This window comes from Daucus carota, chromosome 7 (genome assembly GCF_001625215.2).
Source record: "Daucus carota subsp. sativus chromosome 7, DH1 v3.0, whole genome shotgun sequence".
Lineage (NCBI taxonomy): Eukaryota > Viridiplantae > Streptophyta > Magnoliopsida > Apiales > Apiaceae > Daucus > Daucus carota.
Window position 1 is genome coordinate 38267979 of NC_030387.2, and position 14047 is coordinate 38282025.

A 14047-nucleotide genomic window follows, 5' to 3' on the forward strand; every position below is an offset into this window, starting at 1 on the left:
TGATCAATGCTTCAGAGGATCATTAGCATCGTCTACTAACTAATCAGTCGTTTGTCATAAGGCAAAAAGTTGCTGTAGTAATACAAACATGCTATTACTAGTTAAAGAGTTGAATTTTCCAAGTGCACTTCACGGATCTTCTACTGTGATGACATACCAAGAACAATCTGGTCTTAGGCCTATCGACATTGCATTTCCATTACAAATACAACTAGGAACGGAATACAATAACATTTGCACATTCTTTACAATGTATAAAACCCTCAAATTCAACAGAGGAGATATTGTATAGAAAAAAATGTGAATGGAACATAGATCATATCATGCCTTTGCTCCATCTCCAGCTTGCTCCTTCATGTGATTGTAACGTAGCTTCTTGGCTCGACTTGTCTGATTTATTCTGTACCTGTCCTTTTGGCACCTCCCCAAATCGAAACGAATGATTGTAGAAACTACCTCCTAAAAATTGTAATTACAAAGAAAATTCAAGAAAACTCATTCACAAGTCTTTACATTTGCAAGAGAATTACTCTGTTCTTCTAATTCTGCAATATCAATCCGATAAGAATATCTCCCTGGCTGATCTTTAATCGCGGAAGAGGCTGTGCAACTTTTGTAAAACAGACAACTTACTATTGTATCAAGAACCACGAAGATAGAGTACAGATACGCGATGAACATCCACTCTAGAGCCATGGGAGGAGTAGGACTTCCTATGTTGTAATAAGCTCCGACAACACGGTACTGAAACAAGGCTTCAATTGCAGCCAGAATTAGATTCAGGGGCAGAGCTAATGATAAAGCTGTTGAGTTTCTCCCTCTGATCAGAACACAGGCCTTAATTATTGACATGTAGCCTCCACTTTTCTCCATACCGGATAAAACCAATGCTAAATTACTAATAATGATGGCATTCGCGAGGATTATGGAATAAAAAACAGCTGCAGTTGCTGATAAAAAGAGAGTTGATGTGGGGGATGATAGAAGATCAAAGGCCTCAAGGATGTTGAAGGCAATAAACAGGATTGAGAAGCAAGTAGCGTTCGCGGATAAAATGACTATTGAGTTGCAGATTTGAGTATTGAGAAGTGAGGTGTAGAGGGAAAGAAAAGAAGAAAATTTGAGCCTTGAAGATTGTTTATGGTAATGATGGAAGGCCTGGATTATAGAGGCTTTCGCGATGAGGAGAAAGGACAGGGTGAAAGGAAGAACAAGAATCGACGAAGTGATGGTCTGAGAGAGTTTCAGGCTGAGGATCTTGAACAATTCTGCTGATGGAGGAAAGCCTGCTGCATAAAAAAGAGCTTGTAGCCTGTTGTGAATCAAAGGCAAGATGGATGCATAAGGCACAAGAGGCTGTGCCATAAGAACTGCAGCTGAAAAAGGAATCAGAACAAGAGCAGTGCTAGTAAAATACTGATAATTTGACAGAAAACTGTAGATTGATCTCCTCAGAATCCTGCCAGTTTTCAACATTGGAAGAGCTGAGGCTCCTGAGGATTCTGAGGATTCTTCCATTTTGGATGGTTTTCGAAACAAGGCTAGTGAATGAGTCTTTTTAATCTTGTTCCAAGGATGATACTGATGCTGCTTTATATGAATGAGTAGAGTATAAGGCAATCATGCATTGATGTTTCTTCTCTGTTTTCTTGAAAGTTTCTTTAAAGGTAGTTTCTTTATATATGAAAATGGAATGAGTGTTTAATGTATGTGTTTGAGTCCATGGTAGTTTAGAGATTTTGGGGAGTTAGGAGAGTTTGGTGATTTGGGTGAAAAGATAGAGCCACCAACTAAATTCTAACAAACCATGAGGTGGATCAGTTGTTCCTCTTTGTTTTCACCTATGACTATGAGTTTAATTTGGACTTATCAAAAAAGAGTGTGTCTTTGTTATTAACTCCTAAATTTTTTTTAAATTATGTTGATAGAATATACTCCAGGTAAAGAAATGGCAGTACAATGCAAAGAGGGCAAGGGGATGTTTTAGGTGGCTTAGAACAAACAACTTCACAACCACAATAATTAATATTAATCAGATTTCTTGAAATTAATTAATGCCAACCATCACAAGATTAAGAGCTAAGTTTGTTTAGAGTTTTATTAGAGCAAAGTGGACCCTTTATGTGAAATGATCACTTACCTGCCAAATAAGTTCATGTATCAAATCTTATTTTTTTTGTTGCAAGCTTAAGACTAGGATCTCGGGCTTTATATATCTTACGCACAATTAACAAAATAATTAGTTTCTAACTGCAATCTTAATTAAATAAAATATGTTTATATCTCGCACCTTATAAAATATGGGATGCTGACCTTCACTACCATTTTTTCCCAGAAAATTTGTCCCAAGTATCATTGTCGGAGAAGATGACCCTAACCTACCACTTAAAAATGCTAGATTGTCTCTCATTTTATAACCCTAAACGTTCTTTCATGTTATGTTTTAATCCTTAAACGCCAGATCATCTAGTGTTCGTAGTGATTTTCAGACCTAAACGCTCATACAGAATTTTTCCCAAAAATTAAAATGTTGGAGTATTTGACGTTCATAAGTGATATTTTCATTAATTTTCACAATTATGATATTTTAGACAATACCTATAAAAATTGTGATATATGAAGATTTTTCTTAAAAAATATCGTATAATATAACCAAAATCTATTCATATTTTGGACATATATCACTCATAAAATAAACTTCATTATAGCTTTTTCCTCCTGTTATTCAATAATTTAGGGCACATCATAAGTTTATGTTTGGTACATAATTCATTGACCATAAATTATTCAATAATTATTTCACACAATCTGTTGAGAAAATTATCACACACATGAGACTATGAGTATACATAAATTTCTCTCTCTTGACATGGTTGTTTAGGTTGGAAGGCATATAGGACAGTTCAGTTGTATCTTATCTATAGGTAATGGGTCAATGCCATATTAGAATTCGGGACCTCCTACCAATAATAGATTTCTTCTTTTATGTGAAACTTAAAATTCTAGGAATAGACTATTCATAAAATAACATAATATTAAGAATCACAAATATTATCAAAAAATCAATGTCCGCTTTAATTTGTGATGTATACATGTTAACTAAATTATGTCAATTGAGTACTTAATTGATTTAAAATAAATTTAAAAAGGCTATCATTTCACCTTTCTGTAGGGTATGTTTCAATAAATTCATATTTGAAAATAGGTTCAAGTCCTAAAAATAGTGACCATTAGCTAGGGTGTTTCCAAAGACATGTGACAATGGTGGAGAATATGAAAAAATGTGACTTTATGATACAATGTCAAAGTGAGCTACAACCTACATTCCTTACAATGCATACAAAACCAGTCTGATTGTTGTTTCGCTTTATTTAGCACTTGCAAAATGTGATAACATTCTTTGAGTAAAAAGTACTAAGTTACAAATATTATATTATATTTTTATTTTATATATGCTTATTCACTATTATCTCCACATAATCATTAAAAAGATATTATACCGATTGAAATTAGTATCAAATACTGATATTGATATTTTTAAAAAGATTTACTTATTAGTTTTATAAATAAAAATGATCAAACACATCATATTTACATATTTCACACTTTTTTTGTGAGCGGGCAAGCTGAAGTATATAATATATTAGTAGGTTCGCATTTTGCTAACGTGTAATGCAATATTTAAAAGTTAAATATTTCCAAACCAGATTGCAAAATATTTGTTATATTTTCACAAATAAACCGTTCTCAATCACTCCTTATATTGTAATATGAATAAGTTCAATATTTTATATTATTAAACTGTGACTTATTCAGAAATAATACATATTTCTATACATATATATAAATCCGATTAATTAATTACATTATAGAAGGTGGGCGTTATTCGAAGTAACCACTTTATATAATAGCACATTATTGGTTAAACTATGGATCAAATGGAAGCATTACCAATCATTGCAACCAAATTATTAAGCAAATAACTATAATTCAAAACCCGAGGTTTGGATAATTAACAAATTTTTTTGTCAAAAATTAATCTAACAACTTAATCCATACTTTTATATGGTAATCGTACAGTAATTATTTCCAGATTACGCATCTCTATGCATCTGTAAATCCGAAAAGGCAATAAAAAAGGAAATCACAAGGTACTTTTTTTGTTTCTTATGGTAAAATAAGTGTGGATTATTCTAAATCTTGCCATTAGTGTATGATTATGTTATAGTACAGCCAGCAAGATATGTTACTAGTGTACTGTGTAAGAGCTTTGCCGACAACTAATGATTGGTCTATTTGCTAATTACATTTATGTGTTTTTAATTTATTGTACAAGTATTTGATGTTGATAAAGTTGACATTTGATAATTATTTTATTAATTTTCACATTAATTAACTAGTTAATACGAACTTTAATTTGTTCCCTCGCCTAACAAATAATAAAATATTTCAGCCTGTATGGGTTGATTTCCGTTTCGTTATTATTATCTCCGTTCATAATTCTGCTTACTCTAAAATATGATCCAATTTGATATTTATGTTAGATTGATAATTTTTTGCTCTTAAACCCATAAGAATGTATTCAACAGTAATTTTTTTCTTAAATGATAATTGATAAGTATGAAAAAAAATATTTTAAAAAATTAGTAATATAAAAAATAATAAAAATAAACAGAGTACTATATATTCAATTTACTAAATATTAATGATTCGGGTCCGTGACATACATATGTGCAACATACTATCAACTACCAATAGTGATGTTTTTTATTAAGACGGTGCTGGGACTATCATATTTTTTGACGAAAAAATCACTTGAATTTTTATTGATTTCCAGTTTAATATATGTTGCTTATACAGTAATGTGAACAGAATATCGTGTCTATAATTAACTTCAAATATATTGATTCTTAAAAACATTTCCGAATCGCATAAAATTGGTCATTGGTCATTTTCAATATTCGTGAAACATTTCCATCTAGTCGTCCTTTTTTCTGAATTACTAATAGTTAATTATGGGATGTAATCTCGTGCAAATTGTCTACATTATTGAGGGGTTATCGAACTACTAAATTTGGTTGTCGTTTTCAGGAAAATACATTCAAAGATATGTGCAATTATCGGACAGAAAGCATTGTTGAATGATTTTATCGGTAGAATATGAAGACTTTGGATTCCCGAAATAGCAGCTCAGCCGACAGTTAACAGTAATATTTCATTTTTCTCCTTGCTTAACATGTAATTTATCTTTGTACTTGTATTTATCATTATTATAAAGAAAACAAGAATGGACAAGATTAATGCAGAAATTAAGGAGATTAATTGAAAAATTAATTTAATAATAAGAAATTTATTCAGTTCAGGGAATTACAGATCAATGATTAATCACGATTAATCCCCAAATTTTAGAGCAATAATATTTACCAATACACTTTAGAATTAAAAGTCTCCAAAAATATATGTATTAAAAAAAGAAGATACTTGAATTTTCAAAGATTATCGAATTGAATTAAACAATTTGAGATCATCCTAAAATCGTGGTATTGAAAAAATTCGTACCATATCACTTGCAAGTAATATTTCTCTCAGTTTCTCCTTTTGTTTCCTTTCTTAAAAACACTCCATCGAATATCTAAACAATACATTCACAGTCGCACTATAAAAAAACACATTTTACTGAAAATACTATTCTTCTTTTTTTTTTTTTGAAGAAATGAAAATACTATTCTTGTTCAGAACAAGACAATATTAAAAAAGTAAAATATTCACGAAACAGTGTACAGAACAATTATTCTCGTTCATATGAATTGGGTTCTCACCTTGGTCACCGTTTCGCAATACACTATACTCCTGTATTTTCCGACCTTTTTAGTGTTACAAAATCAATTTGCAAATAGCAAGTTCGAAAAGTTCTAAATTTCTACTTATTTGTAGTTTGGGGGTATCATATATCTTATATCTTTTTTCCTCTTATTTTTTTCTTTAGCACAAGACTTTTACATGGGGGTGGTAAGTCAAAAAATTTTAATCACATCAAAAAAAAAAATTAAAAAATTGCCTACTACAAAAAATTGTAAATTACAACATTTACAATGATATACTGTTATCACCGCACCCTCCAACCCTGTTCCTCTGCTTGCATAAAGAAGACGGCATATTGTAATCTCTGCACAAAATCAATTTTATGTAATTAATATGCATATAGCAAAATGGTATACAGGCCAAGACAAAAGAACTATTCCCCTCACTTTCAGGCACAGACAATCACTTAGTATGCTTTATGTTAGCTATATTGATCTTTGTCAACTGAATATACATGATTAATTTCAAGTTGGCAAATAATTGTATTCGTTTATTCATCAATTAGAATACTACAAAAGAGTGTATGTGTGTGTGCGCGCGCGGTGTAAATAGCTACTTTGTTAAATTGTTTTCAACATAAAATGGTTGTGTTAAATAATTTTAATCTCACACAAATAACCTGGGAGATTATAATTTTGTAAATAAAATAATGGTACAGAATAACATTCTTACATATAACTTAAGTACGTACATACACAAACATTTACTGGTATAAGAGCTTGCCAGTAGTAACTAACTGCAATAATAAACTCAAATGGGCATACCTCATTTGTATCTCTCAAGCGTAGGAGATTCAATCGTTCGGTCGGCCTCCGGTTTGTAAGAGTTGTTAGCTGCATCCAGGTATCAATCAGAAACAGCTTATAGAGATTAAATGGAGACTCAAGTGTCTAAGTTCGTAAAGATTGACTAAAGCACATATATATTTCATACCCAAAAACTAAAACGCTCTGGATCCCTAGTTGATGGCATCAGACCTTCAGCTTTAAAGAGTTGTGAGAGTCGCATTTGGTCTGAATAATGATAAAAGAAATTTCAGTGTCAGCCAAAGTAATTACAAATCACTAATCATGGAGTGTCTGAGTGGTGTGCTTCGAGTGCTAGCAGAGGTCTGCATTTTACTTTTCAACCCCCCCCCCCCCCCCCCCCCCCCCCCCCCCCCCCGCGTTCTTACTAAATATAGAGTGGCCATGAAATGAAAAGTAATTCTGGAATTGTAGATGAAAACATATAAAATGTTGTTTACAGGATCCTTCGACAGCAATAGAAACATTATAAAAGCAGCATGACCTGGGGTTTTAGAGTTAATTCTGAAAATGGTATCAGCAAAATTTAGGGCAGAGGTCTAGGGAAAAGACTTATTATCTAGCAAGCTTGATATTTTAGGTGATTAAACGTATGATAATGACAAACCAACCCACCTCCCCACTGCGCGCCCACCCCCAACAAATCGATTGCTAGGAAAGTATGTGCTATACGTACTAGCCTACTAGGTAAATGTTTTATTACCTCCTCGTGCTGCCGCTTGTGACGCCTTCAACCACGATCGAGCATATGCTGCTGCCTTAGTTGTCATCTCCTGCAGCTGTAGGTTTTTTATATATTAATTTCTATTCAGTTAGATAATTTCAGAAATGTGGTTACAGAAACAGGTTGGCCATGAATTTCATAAGTTCTATATTCCACAGAAAAAACCCATTGAACTAAGGGGTAAACAGTAAAATAGTTAACCAATTATTTCAGACAAACAGCAAATCCAATCCCCCCCCCCCGACATTTATCGATTCTAGTTCTTAGCAAGCATTACCCCCTCTACATTTATCGATTCTAGTTCTTAGCAAGCATTACCAGGTCTTAGACTCTATGCTGTATGCTGCAAGCCTTGACAGCAAACAAGATTTCTATATTATTCATATTATCTACGCATAAATACAGGAAGTAATTTCTTTTACAATGGCTAATAGATTACGCCCCAACAAGTCGAAGCAGCAAGGCACCGAAAGCTTTCCCCTGGCTTAAACTGACACAGTAACGACTAACGAACCCCCAAATAAAAGTTTCATCTCTATAACCTGATATGCTAATTGTTTCTTAAGGTCTGAACTAATTAACAGAACACATGGATTTGTGTTAAAATAGAAATACACGTACCTCTGCTTTCTCTCGTGTTCCTTCTGCTGGACATATATCTTGTACCCATTCAATTTCAGCAACTCGATAACTTTGTATATTACAAAAGGTATACAACCAATATTAGAATTTAGAAGCCATATGCATGCATGAAACTAGACTGGCAAAATAAGTTTAGCTAAACTAACCCATCTTGATCCCAGTTGTTAAGGATGCGACATCTCCTGCGACTCTCAACCTAAACAAGAATATAAAAATTATTCGATTAATCAATCAAATATCGAATTATCTGTACATGTTCTTACAATTAAAGAAGATAAGTTGTTTCTTCTCTTCTCCGTGCATCTCTAACTTTTTTTCTTATATATATTTCTTCATAACCCTCTTCTATTGTTCAATGTTATTGAAGAATATGAACATGCTCGAAAAAAGATGTTGAACACTTAAAACCTATCCATTTAGTTTTCTAGTAGCATATTACAGGACAAGCTAAGCATACACACATTGCATGATGAACTTAGCTACTAATAACAACTCTGGAAGATACAAAGTACAAACTACAAGAAACTTGAAATGGCAAAATACAAAGTTAACTTGAGCAATTGTGGCTGGTCCGATATCGAATGATTAGTTGGAGTCAATTAAAATAGTTAAATTTGATGCTTACTCCAATTTTTACCATAATTATGTAATCAAAACAATAACAAGTAACGGTTTGCTACTACTGTCAGATTATGAAGGTATTTGCTACATATTTCCATGAGTAGTCTAATTTTACCAAAATGGGTAAGATTCAGAAACTTATGAAGCCACCAAACTTATAAATATTTGACCAATCAAAAGTACACAAATGATGAACTGACAGAGCAATGGCTTCAATATTGAATATGCCATTTTCCAAGCATAATAGCATCTATTCACCCAAACTAAAGAACATAATAAATAAAGATAGGAAAAAAAAAACATTAAAATGGCAAAGCTCGTATATAGCCAAAGGTATTCTCCCCATTAACATTAGCCACCATTTAATTTATATCAAGTATTAACATAAAAGTGAACGCTAAAAAGGTCTTAACTAGTTAGTAAACAGTAGATTTATTGCAGAAGAAATATATGAGCCAATGTAAACAGTGAGGAGTATGAACATAAGCAACATTGCGTAACTATATCTTACCTCAAGAAAGAAACGCCCATCTGGAAGTGGCTCACACCTACAAAATATGAAAATAAGCTGGTAACCTTTAAATCTACTTGGGATTAACATTCTACATCACCAGAATTAATAAGGGAAAAAAACCTACTCAGTTATTTCCACTTCACAAGCAATATCAGCTACAGAACCTGTGGTAGGATCAGTGATGACCTATAAAGCAATCATAGATAGGATGCCAACAGTGGAGTGAGAGGGATGCAACGTGTCCTGATTTTGTTAGGGAAGAATAGGAAGAAAAAAATCGAATGAAGGTATGTCACAGTATCTTACCATTCCCATTCTTCGGTTTCCTTCCATTATCCTCCTCACCTGCAACGTTATTACCATTAGAATACAATAATTAATTCAGTAACATTAAAGCACTAAATGTGGAATATTAATATCAGCAAGCAGAGTACAATTAAATAAATCAAGTACATGCATATCAAATTTCAAAAGATATCATATTTCATTTCTTAAATAGTACTTGGTAGTTGGTACAGGTCTATATGGCATTTTTAAAAAAATTCTAAAACCCTTAAGAACACAAGCAATGAGCACTTTCCTTGAAACCGACTGATAAACACAAAAGAGAAACTACTAATATTCAGCCTACTTTTCAACTTCAACCCACTTCGGATTACACTCATTACAGGTTCCTACAACATGTCTAAATTTTTCTGACAAGATTAAATATCCCATTCACACAAATCATCAAAACAGTTTTCATAAAATTGATCGTCGCTTGCAGGTTCTTAACTCATAGCACTAACCCATCTGTAACTCAATTATAGGGTGCAATGTATAGCACTTAAAAGAGGGCCATCTAATCAGACCAACCCACCATAAGTCTATACCGCGCTTCAAATATGTTGAGTTGCAGCTTCTGGCATGGTAAAACAACATCCATGACAAACAGAGGGATCAAATTAACACCCATGTTTGTCAAATTGTCATTCTCTAATTTCCTTTCAGCATATTCTTCAGGAAAGTTCTTCTGTATGATGTTGTTAAGTGTGACACTGTATATGAGAAAAGCAATATGTTATATATAGAAAAAATTCAGAATAGAGAAACAACTAATGAAACACATAAAAATACTGATAACACTGGAGATATTTAAACTTAAAAGAAGAGGTTTTCAGTGCCGATGGTAATCCCAATAGCAACTACAGCACAGATCCAATAATAATAACAGAGTACCTTTCTGTCAAAGCATAGTTGCCAACTATGGCCAAAAAAAAAAAAGAATGTCTAGTGCAGTAATAGGGATCAGCTCTGGTTTACATTATTATTAGTATTATGGACTGTTCACATAGTTACGTTTTGTTTATCTCATTTGCCACCTGTTTTGGGCTTACACCACTAGGGTTTTACTTCCCTGTATCTACGCATTACTCTATATAATTATCTATTTGTCTACAAATTTCTCTGAATATCGATTTTGATCAATTTTAAAAGTAACTTGAAGCAAGAACTTATCAGCAGTTCAATAACTAGAGGTGTTTGGTATCTTCAAATAGTTCCTCCATGCTATTATATAAGTTGTATTTGCTATTCAAACACAAGGATTGAGCGCAGCATGTATGTGGAGAAGTTTATCATGTATAGCAGTTCAAAGAGCAAATATGTCATTCATTAGCATAAAACCATAAAATATCACTCACCTGATTGAACATGTTCTGGGACTAATAAAAAGAACTGTACGACATAACGGGCATCGGTTGCCTAGCATTTACAATAAAGTGTTAGAGGGACGTCGACTATCAACATGCTTAATAGTAATATAATGGAGTGACGGGAAAGCTATAGAACTCACATCTGTCCATTGCTTGGAACAGGCAAGAACGACAAAAAGAGTGTCCGCAAGGAGTTGTAAGTGGTTCATATAGCAACTTTAAGCAAAGAGTGCAATCAAAATCATCACTGCGTGAGGTTATCCCATGACTTCTCCTCCCAATCGTACTAACAGTCTTTCTTGCTAGATTCTGAAGAGGAATGCTAATTTCACCAAACAAAAAAAGTTTAAGGAAATAGCCAATACTCGAAGAATACATAGATTTCGCACTCAAATTGCAGAAGTATAGACTATATAATATAAGTTCCATCTACTTTCAAACTTCCAATACAAAAGCAACAACCAAAGATACCTTTGTGGATCAAGCTGGAGTCCTGACAAGATTACATCATGGGCCTGCTCAAACCTTTCTAACTGCCAAATTGTACGAGAGTAATGGTTAGCTTATTAATAATCATTGAATAAAAAATCAACAAATTAGCTATGAGCCTATCAGTCAGGTATTCGGGAATAGATAATCGAGCACATACTTTGGCACCAAATAAAAGGGGATAAACATAAACCTGAATTATGTAAACAGACAAACAGATGAAACAAATGAAACAAATGTGAAAGCTTTCTGAGGATGTTTATCGCGGTGTTCAGTCTAAAATTCAAACTACAACATTGACTCCATGTTTGTGAAACAACAGTAGCTCTGCATACCTCATCATACAAATACCAAGGTTCATAAAAGAACAATATCTAAATTACAAGGCCATGATACAAGTGATTAACTCACCAATATGAGTGCATCGGCCTTCAAAATATATGAGATTAATGAATTGTTCCGTAAGTTCATCACCTTCTCAGCATCCTTCAGTGCAAGCTGAAACAAGTTACCACTAAATTTAATCAGTATTCGTTGCATTACTATTGTTGGAACCTTTATTCATTAAAACAAACAGAATACATACTCCAGCATGTATTGTAGGATCAAGGCCACTTAATGGTCTATTTTCAGAATCTGATGATTGTCTTTGTACCAAGAATTGGCAGATTCTGTGAAAAGTATAAATTAGATTTATGTTAACAGCGTTAGAATATCCATGAGAAAGGCATTGAATATAAAACAAATTATGAGAAAAACATATAGCAGCGATGCATGTGAACTTCTTATGATAAGACTCTACCTGATGTAACCCGTGCATCGATTACGGAGGATAACAGGATCATTTGGTTTGATATTATAGGCTTTTGAGTAGCAATTGATTGCCTGACATGAAGGAAAGTCGATCAGCAATAAATATAAGATAGAGGTAATACACACAGAATCGGCCATCATTTAAGTTGCGGAGCTTATATCCTTGTCAGAATGAATATTAATTAAGACAACCAACCATTGTAGCATCACTACACAGCTTGAATCACCAATAAACAATGACCTACATAATATTCAGATTCCATATATTGTAATTGTTTACCACTCAAGCAAAATTCAAAAGCAGTATAATTACAGTTGCATGACGCAGCTGCCAGCAGGAAACATTCAATGCCTATACATAGTGAAACACATACAGAAACTGTAATTATAAAAGTATCGATCACCTCTCTATATCGAATTTAGAACATTAATACATAAGCGCTCGCAAACTGCAAACCATTAACATCAATTTTATAACATGAACACATTAATACAAGAATTTTAACATCATAATGACTACGAAATAATCAAGAAAACACAATAATTAGAACTACTAGGCTAATAATCCCAACTCCGAACTATAAATACAAGTAATTAGCGGTTGAAATAGCAAACTAGGGAAAAATATGCGACCTCTTCAAAGCGATTAGCACAGAATGCTTTGTTCCCCATCTGCATAAGATCATAAAGATGACTAAATCTCTCCCACGACATATTCTCTTCTTCATTTTCCTGCACAAATACAAACGCACAAATTCATCGACTAAAATTCAAGAATCCTACCAAATCAACATTTTGAAACAGCAAATCACACAAACTGTCACCAAACCGCCATTAAAATACAGTTAAAAAACATGAATATATGATGATGAAGATGATTATATGGTAAATAAAAGTAAATAATTCAATTAATATTTAAATTAAATTAATATATGAGAGTATTTACCCATATGAAGTCTTCGACATCGTTAACTCCTTCCAAGCTGAATCCAGAAGAAGAAGCTTCACTTGACATTATTTTGTGTTGGAGAGAGATGAAGAAAACAAAAGAAAGTAAGAAGATGAAGGAGAGTTTATAAGGTGGAAAGAGGAAACGACGCCGTAATTAGAAGAGAGAGCGGCTGGGATGAGTCGTGTGCTGCCCTGTATCCTTCATTGTTTATACGGACCTTATTCGTTTACGTGGTGGTTTTAGTTTTTGTTAGTTTCAGTTTACCCCCTCAATCTCTCTCGTCTCTCTCTCTTTATTATCTCTCTGTGTTTCTCTCTCGCTTATCTCTCTGGAGAGATTTTTGTTTGGAGAGCTTTCGTTCTCAAACGCAGGGCCGGGGATGTGGGTCCTATCTAACTCTTTAAACCCTCGTCTAATCTTCTTGAAATGCACACATGAGTCAACTTCCGACTGTATGTATTGATAATTACTGCCAGTACAGCTGTCCGTGTTTAGCATGTAGTAAACGTAATTTTTATTATATTATTATTTTATTTTATCTTAAAAAAACATAAGTTTTATTATTTTAGATGTGTCTTTATTATATTTAACAACTATTTTATCTATTCACAGATGACTGTAATTTTGAATGCATTTTTATCATGTTTAATACTACCTTCGTCCCTTTTTACTTGTCACTTTGACTTTTTGCACGTAGTTTAAGGTGATTCAAAAACATACTTCTACTTATTATTTTTAAAATTTTCTTTTTTTGAATTAAAATTTGGAGTTTATATTTTTATTCACAAAAAGAAAATTTAAAAAATAATGAGCGGAACTATGTTTTTCAATCACCTTAAGTTACGTGCAAAAAATCAAAGTGACAAGTAAAAAGTGACGGAGGTAGTACTTAATCAGAAAATCTTGTGGTCTAACCTTCAGAAAACTTGT

General features: G+C 33.0%; 2 protein-coding genes across 2 annotated transcripts; both read right to left on the reverse strand.

Annotated features, from left to right (window-relative positions):
- Positions 1 to 168: 168 nt before the first annotated feature.
- LOC108195013 (uncharacterized) lies at positions 169 to 1831 on the reverse strand. The gene has a single exon (XM_017361950.2). It carries the CDS (start codon positions 1516 to 1518, stop codon positions 496 to 498), a length of 1023 nt encoding a protein of 340 aa, XP_017217439.1. The 5' UTR covers positions 1519 to 1831; the 3' UTR covers positions 169 to 495.
- A 4116-nt stretch (positions 1832 to 5947) lies between these two features.
- Positions 5948 to 13551, reverse strand: LOC108193666 (uncharacterized). The gene is made up of 18 exons (XM_017360420.2): positions 13112 to 13551; positions 12799 to 12897; positions 12155 to 12237; positions 11939 to 12023; positions 11764 to 11850; positions 11335 to 11396; positions 11004 to 11185; positions 10852 to 10912; positions 10029 to 10206; positions 9476 to 9514; positions 9294 to 9355; positions 9167 to 9203; positions 8181 to 8230; positions 8014 to 8083; positions 7372 to 7447; positions 6796 to 6875; positions 6627 to 6695; positions 5948 to 6166 (listed from the first exon to the last, which is right to left on the reverse strand). Exons 1-18 carry the CDS (start codon positions 13178 to 13180, stop codon positions 6107 to 6109), a joined length of 1449 nt encoding a protein of 482 aa, XP_017215909.1. The 5' UTR covers positions 13181 to 13551; the 3' UTR covers positions 5948 to 6106.
- Between the last annotated feature and the right edge of the window lie 496 nt (positions 13552 to 14047).

What these genes read in the sequence shown, in the direction of transcription:
- LOC108195013 (XM_017361950.2), bottom strand. Translation starts at nt 1,518, where the DNA reads ATGGAAGAATCCTCAGAATCCTCAGGAGCCTCAGCTCTTCCAATGTTG.
- LOC108193666 (XM_017360420.2), bottom strand. Translation starts at nt 13,180, where the DNA reads ATGTCAAGTGAAGCTTCTTCTTCTGGATTCAGCTTGGAAGGAGTTAAC. An exon ending in GTTCCAAGCAATGGACAGAT is followed by an intron (nt 10,913 to 11,003) that starts GTGAGTTCTATA and finishes TGTAAATGCTAG; the next exon opens with GCAACCGATGCCCGTTATGT. An exon ending in GAACACGAGAGAAAGCAGAG is followed by an intron (nt 7,448 to 8,013) that starts GTACGTGTATTT and finishes AAAAACCTACAG; the next exon opens with CTGCAGGAGATGACAACTAA.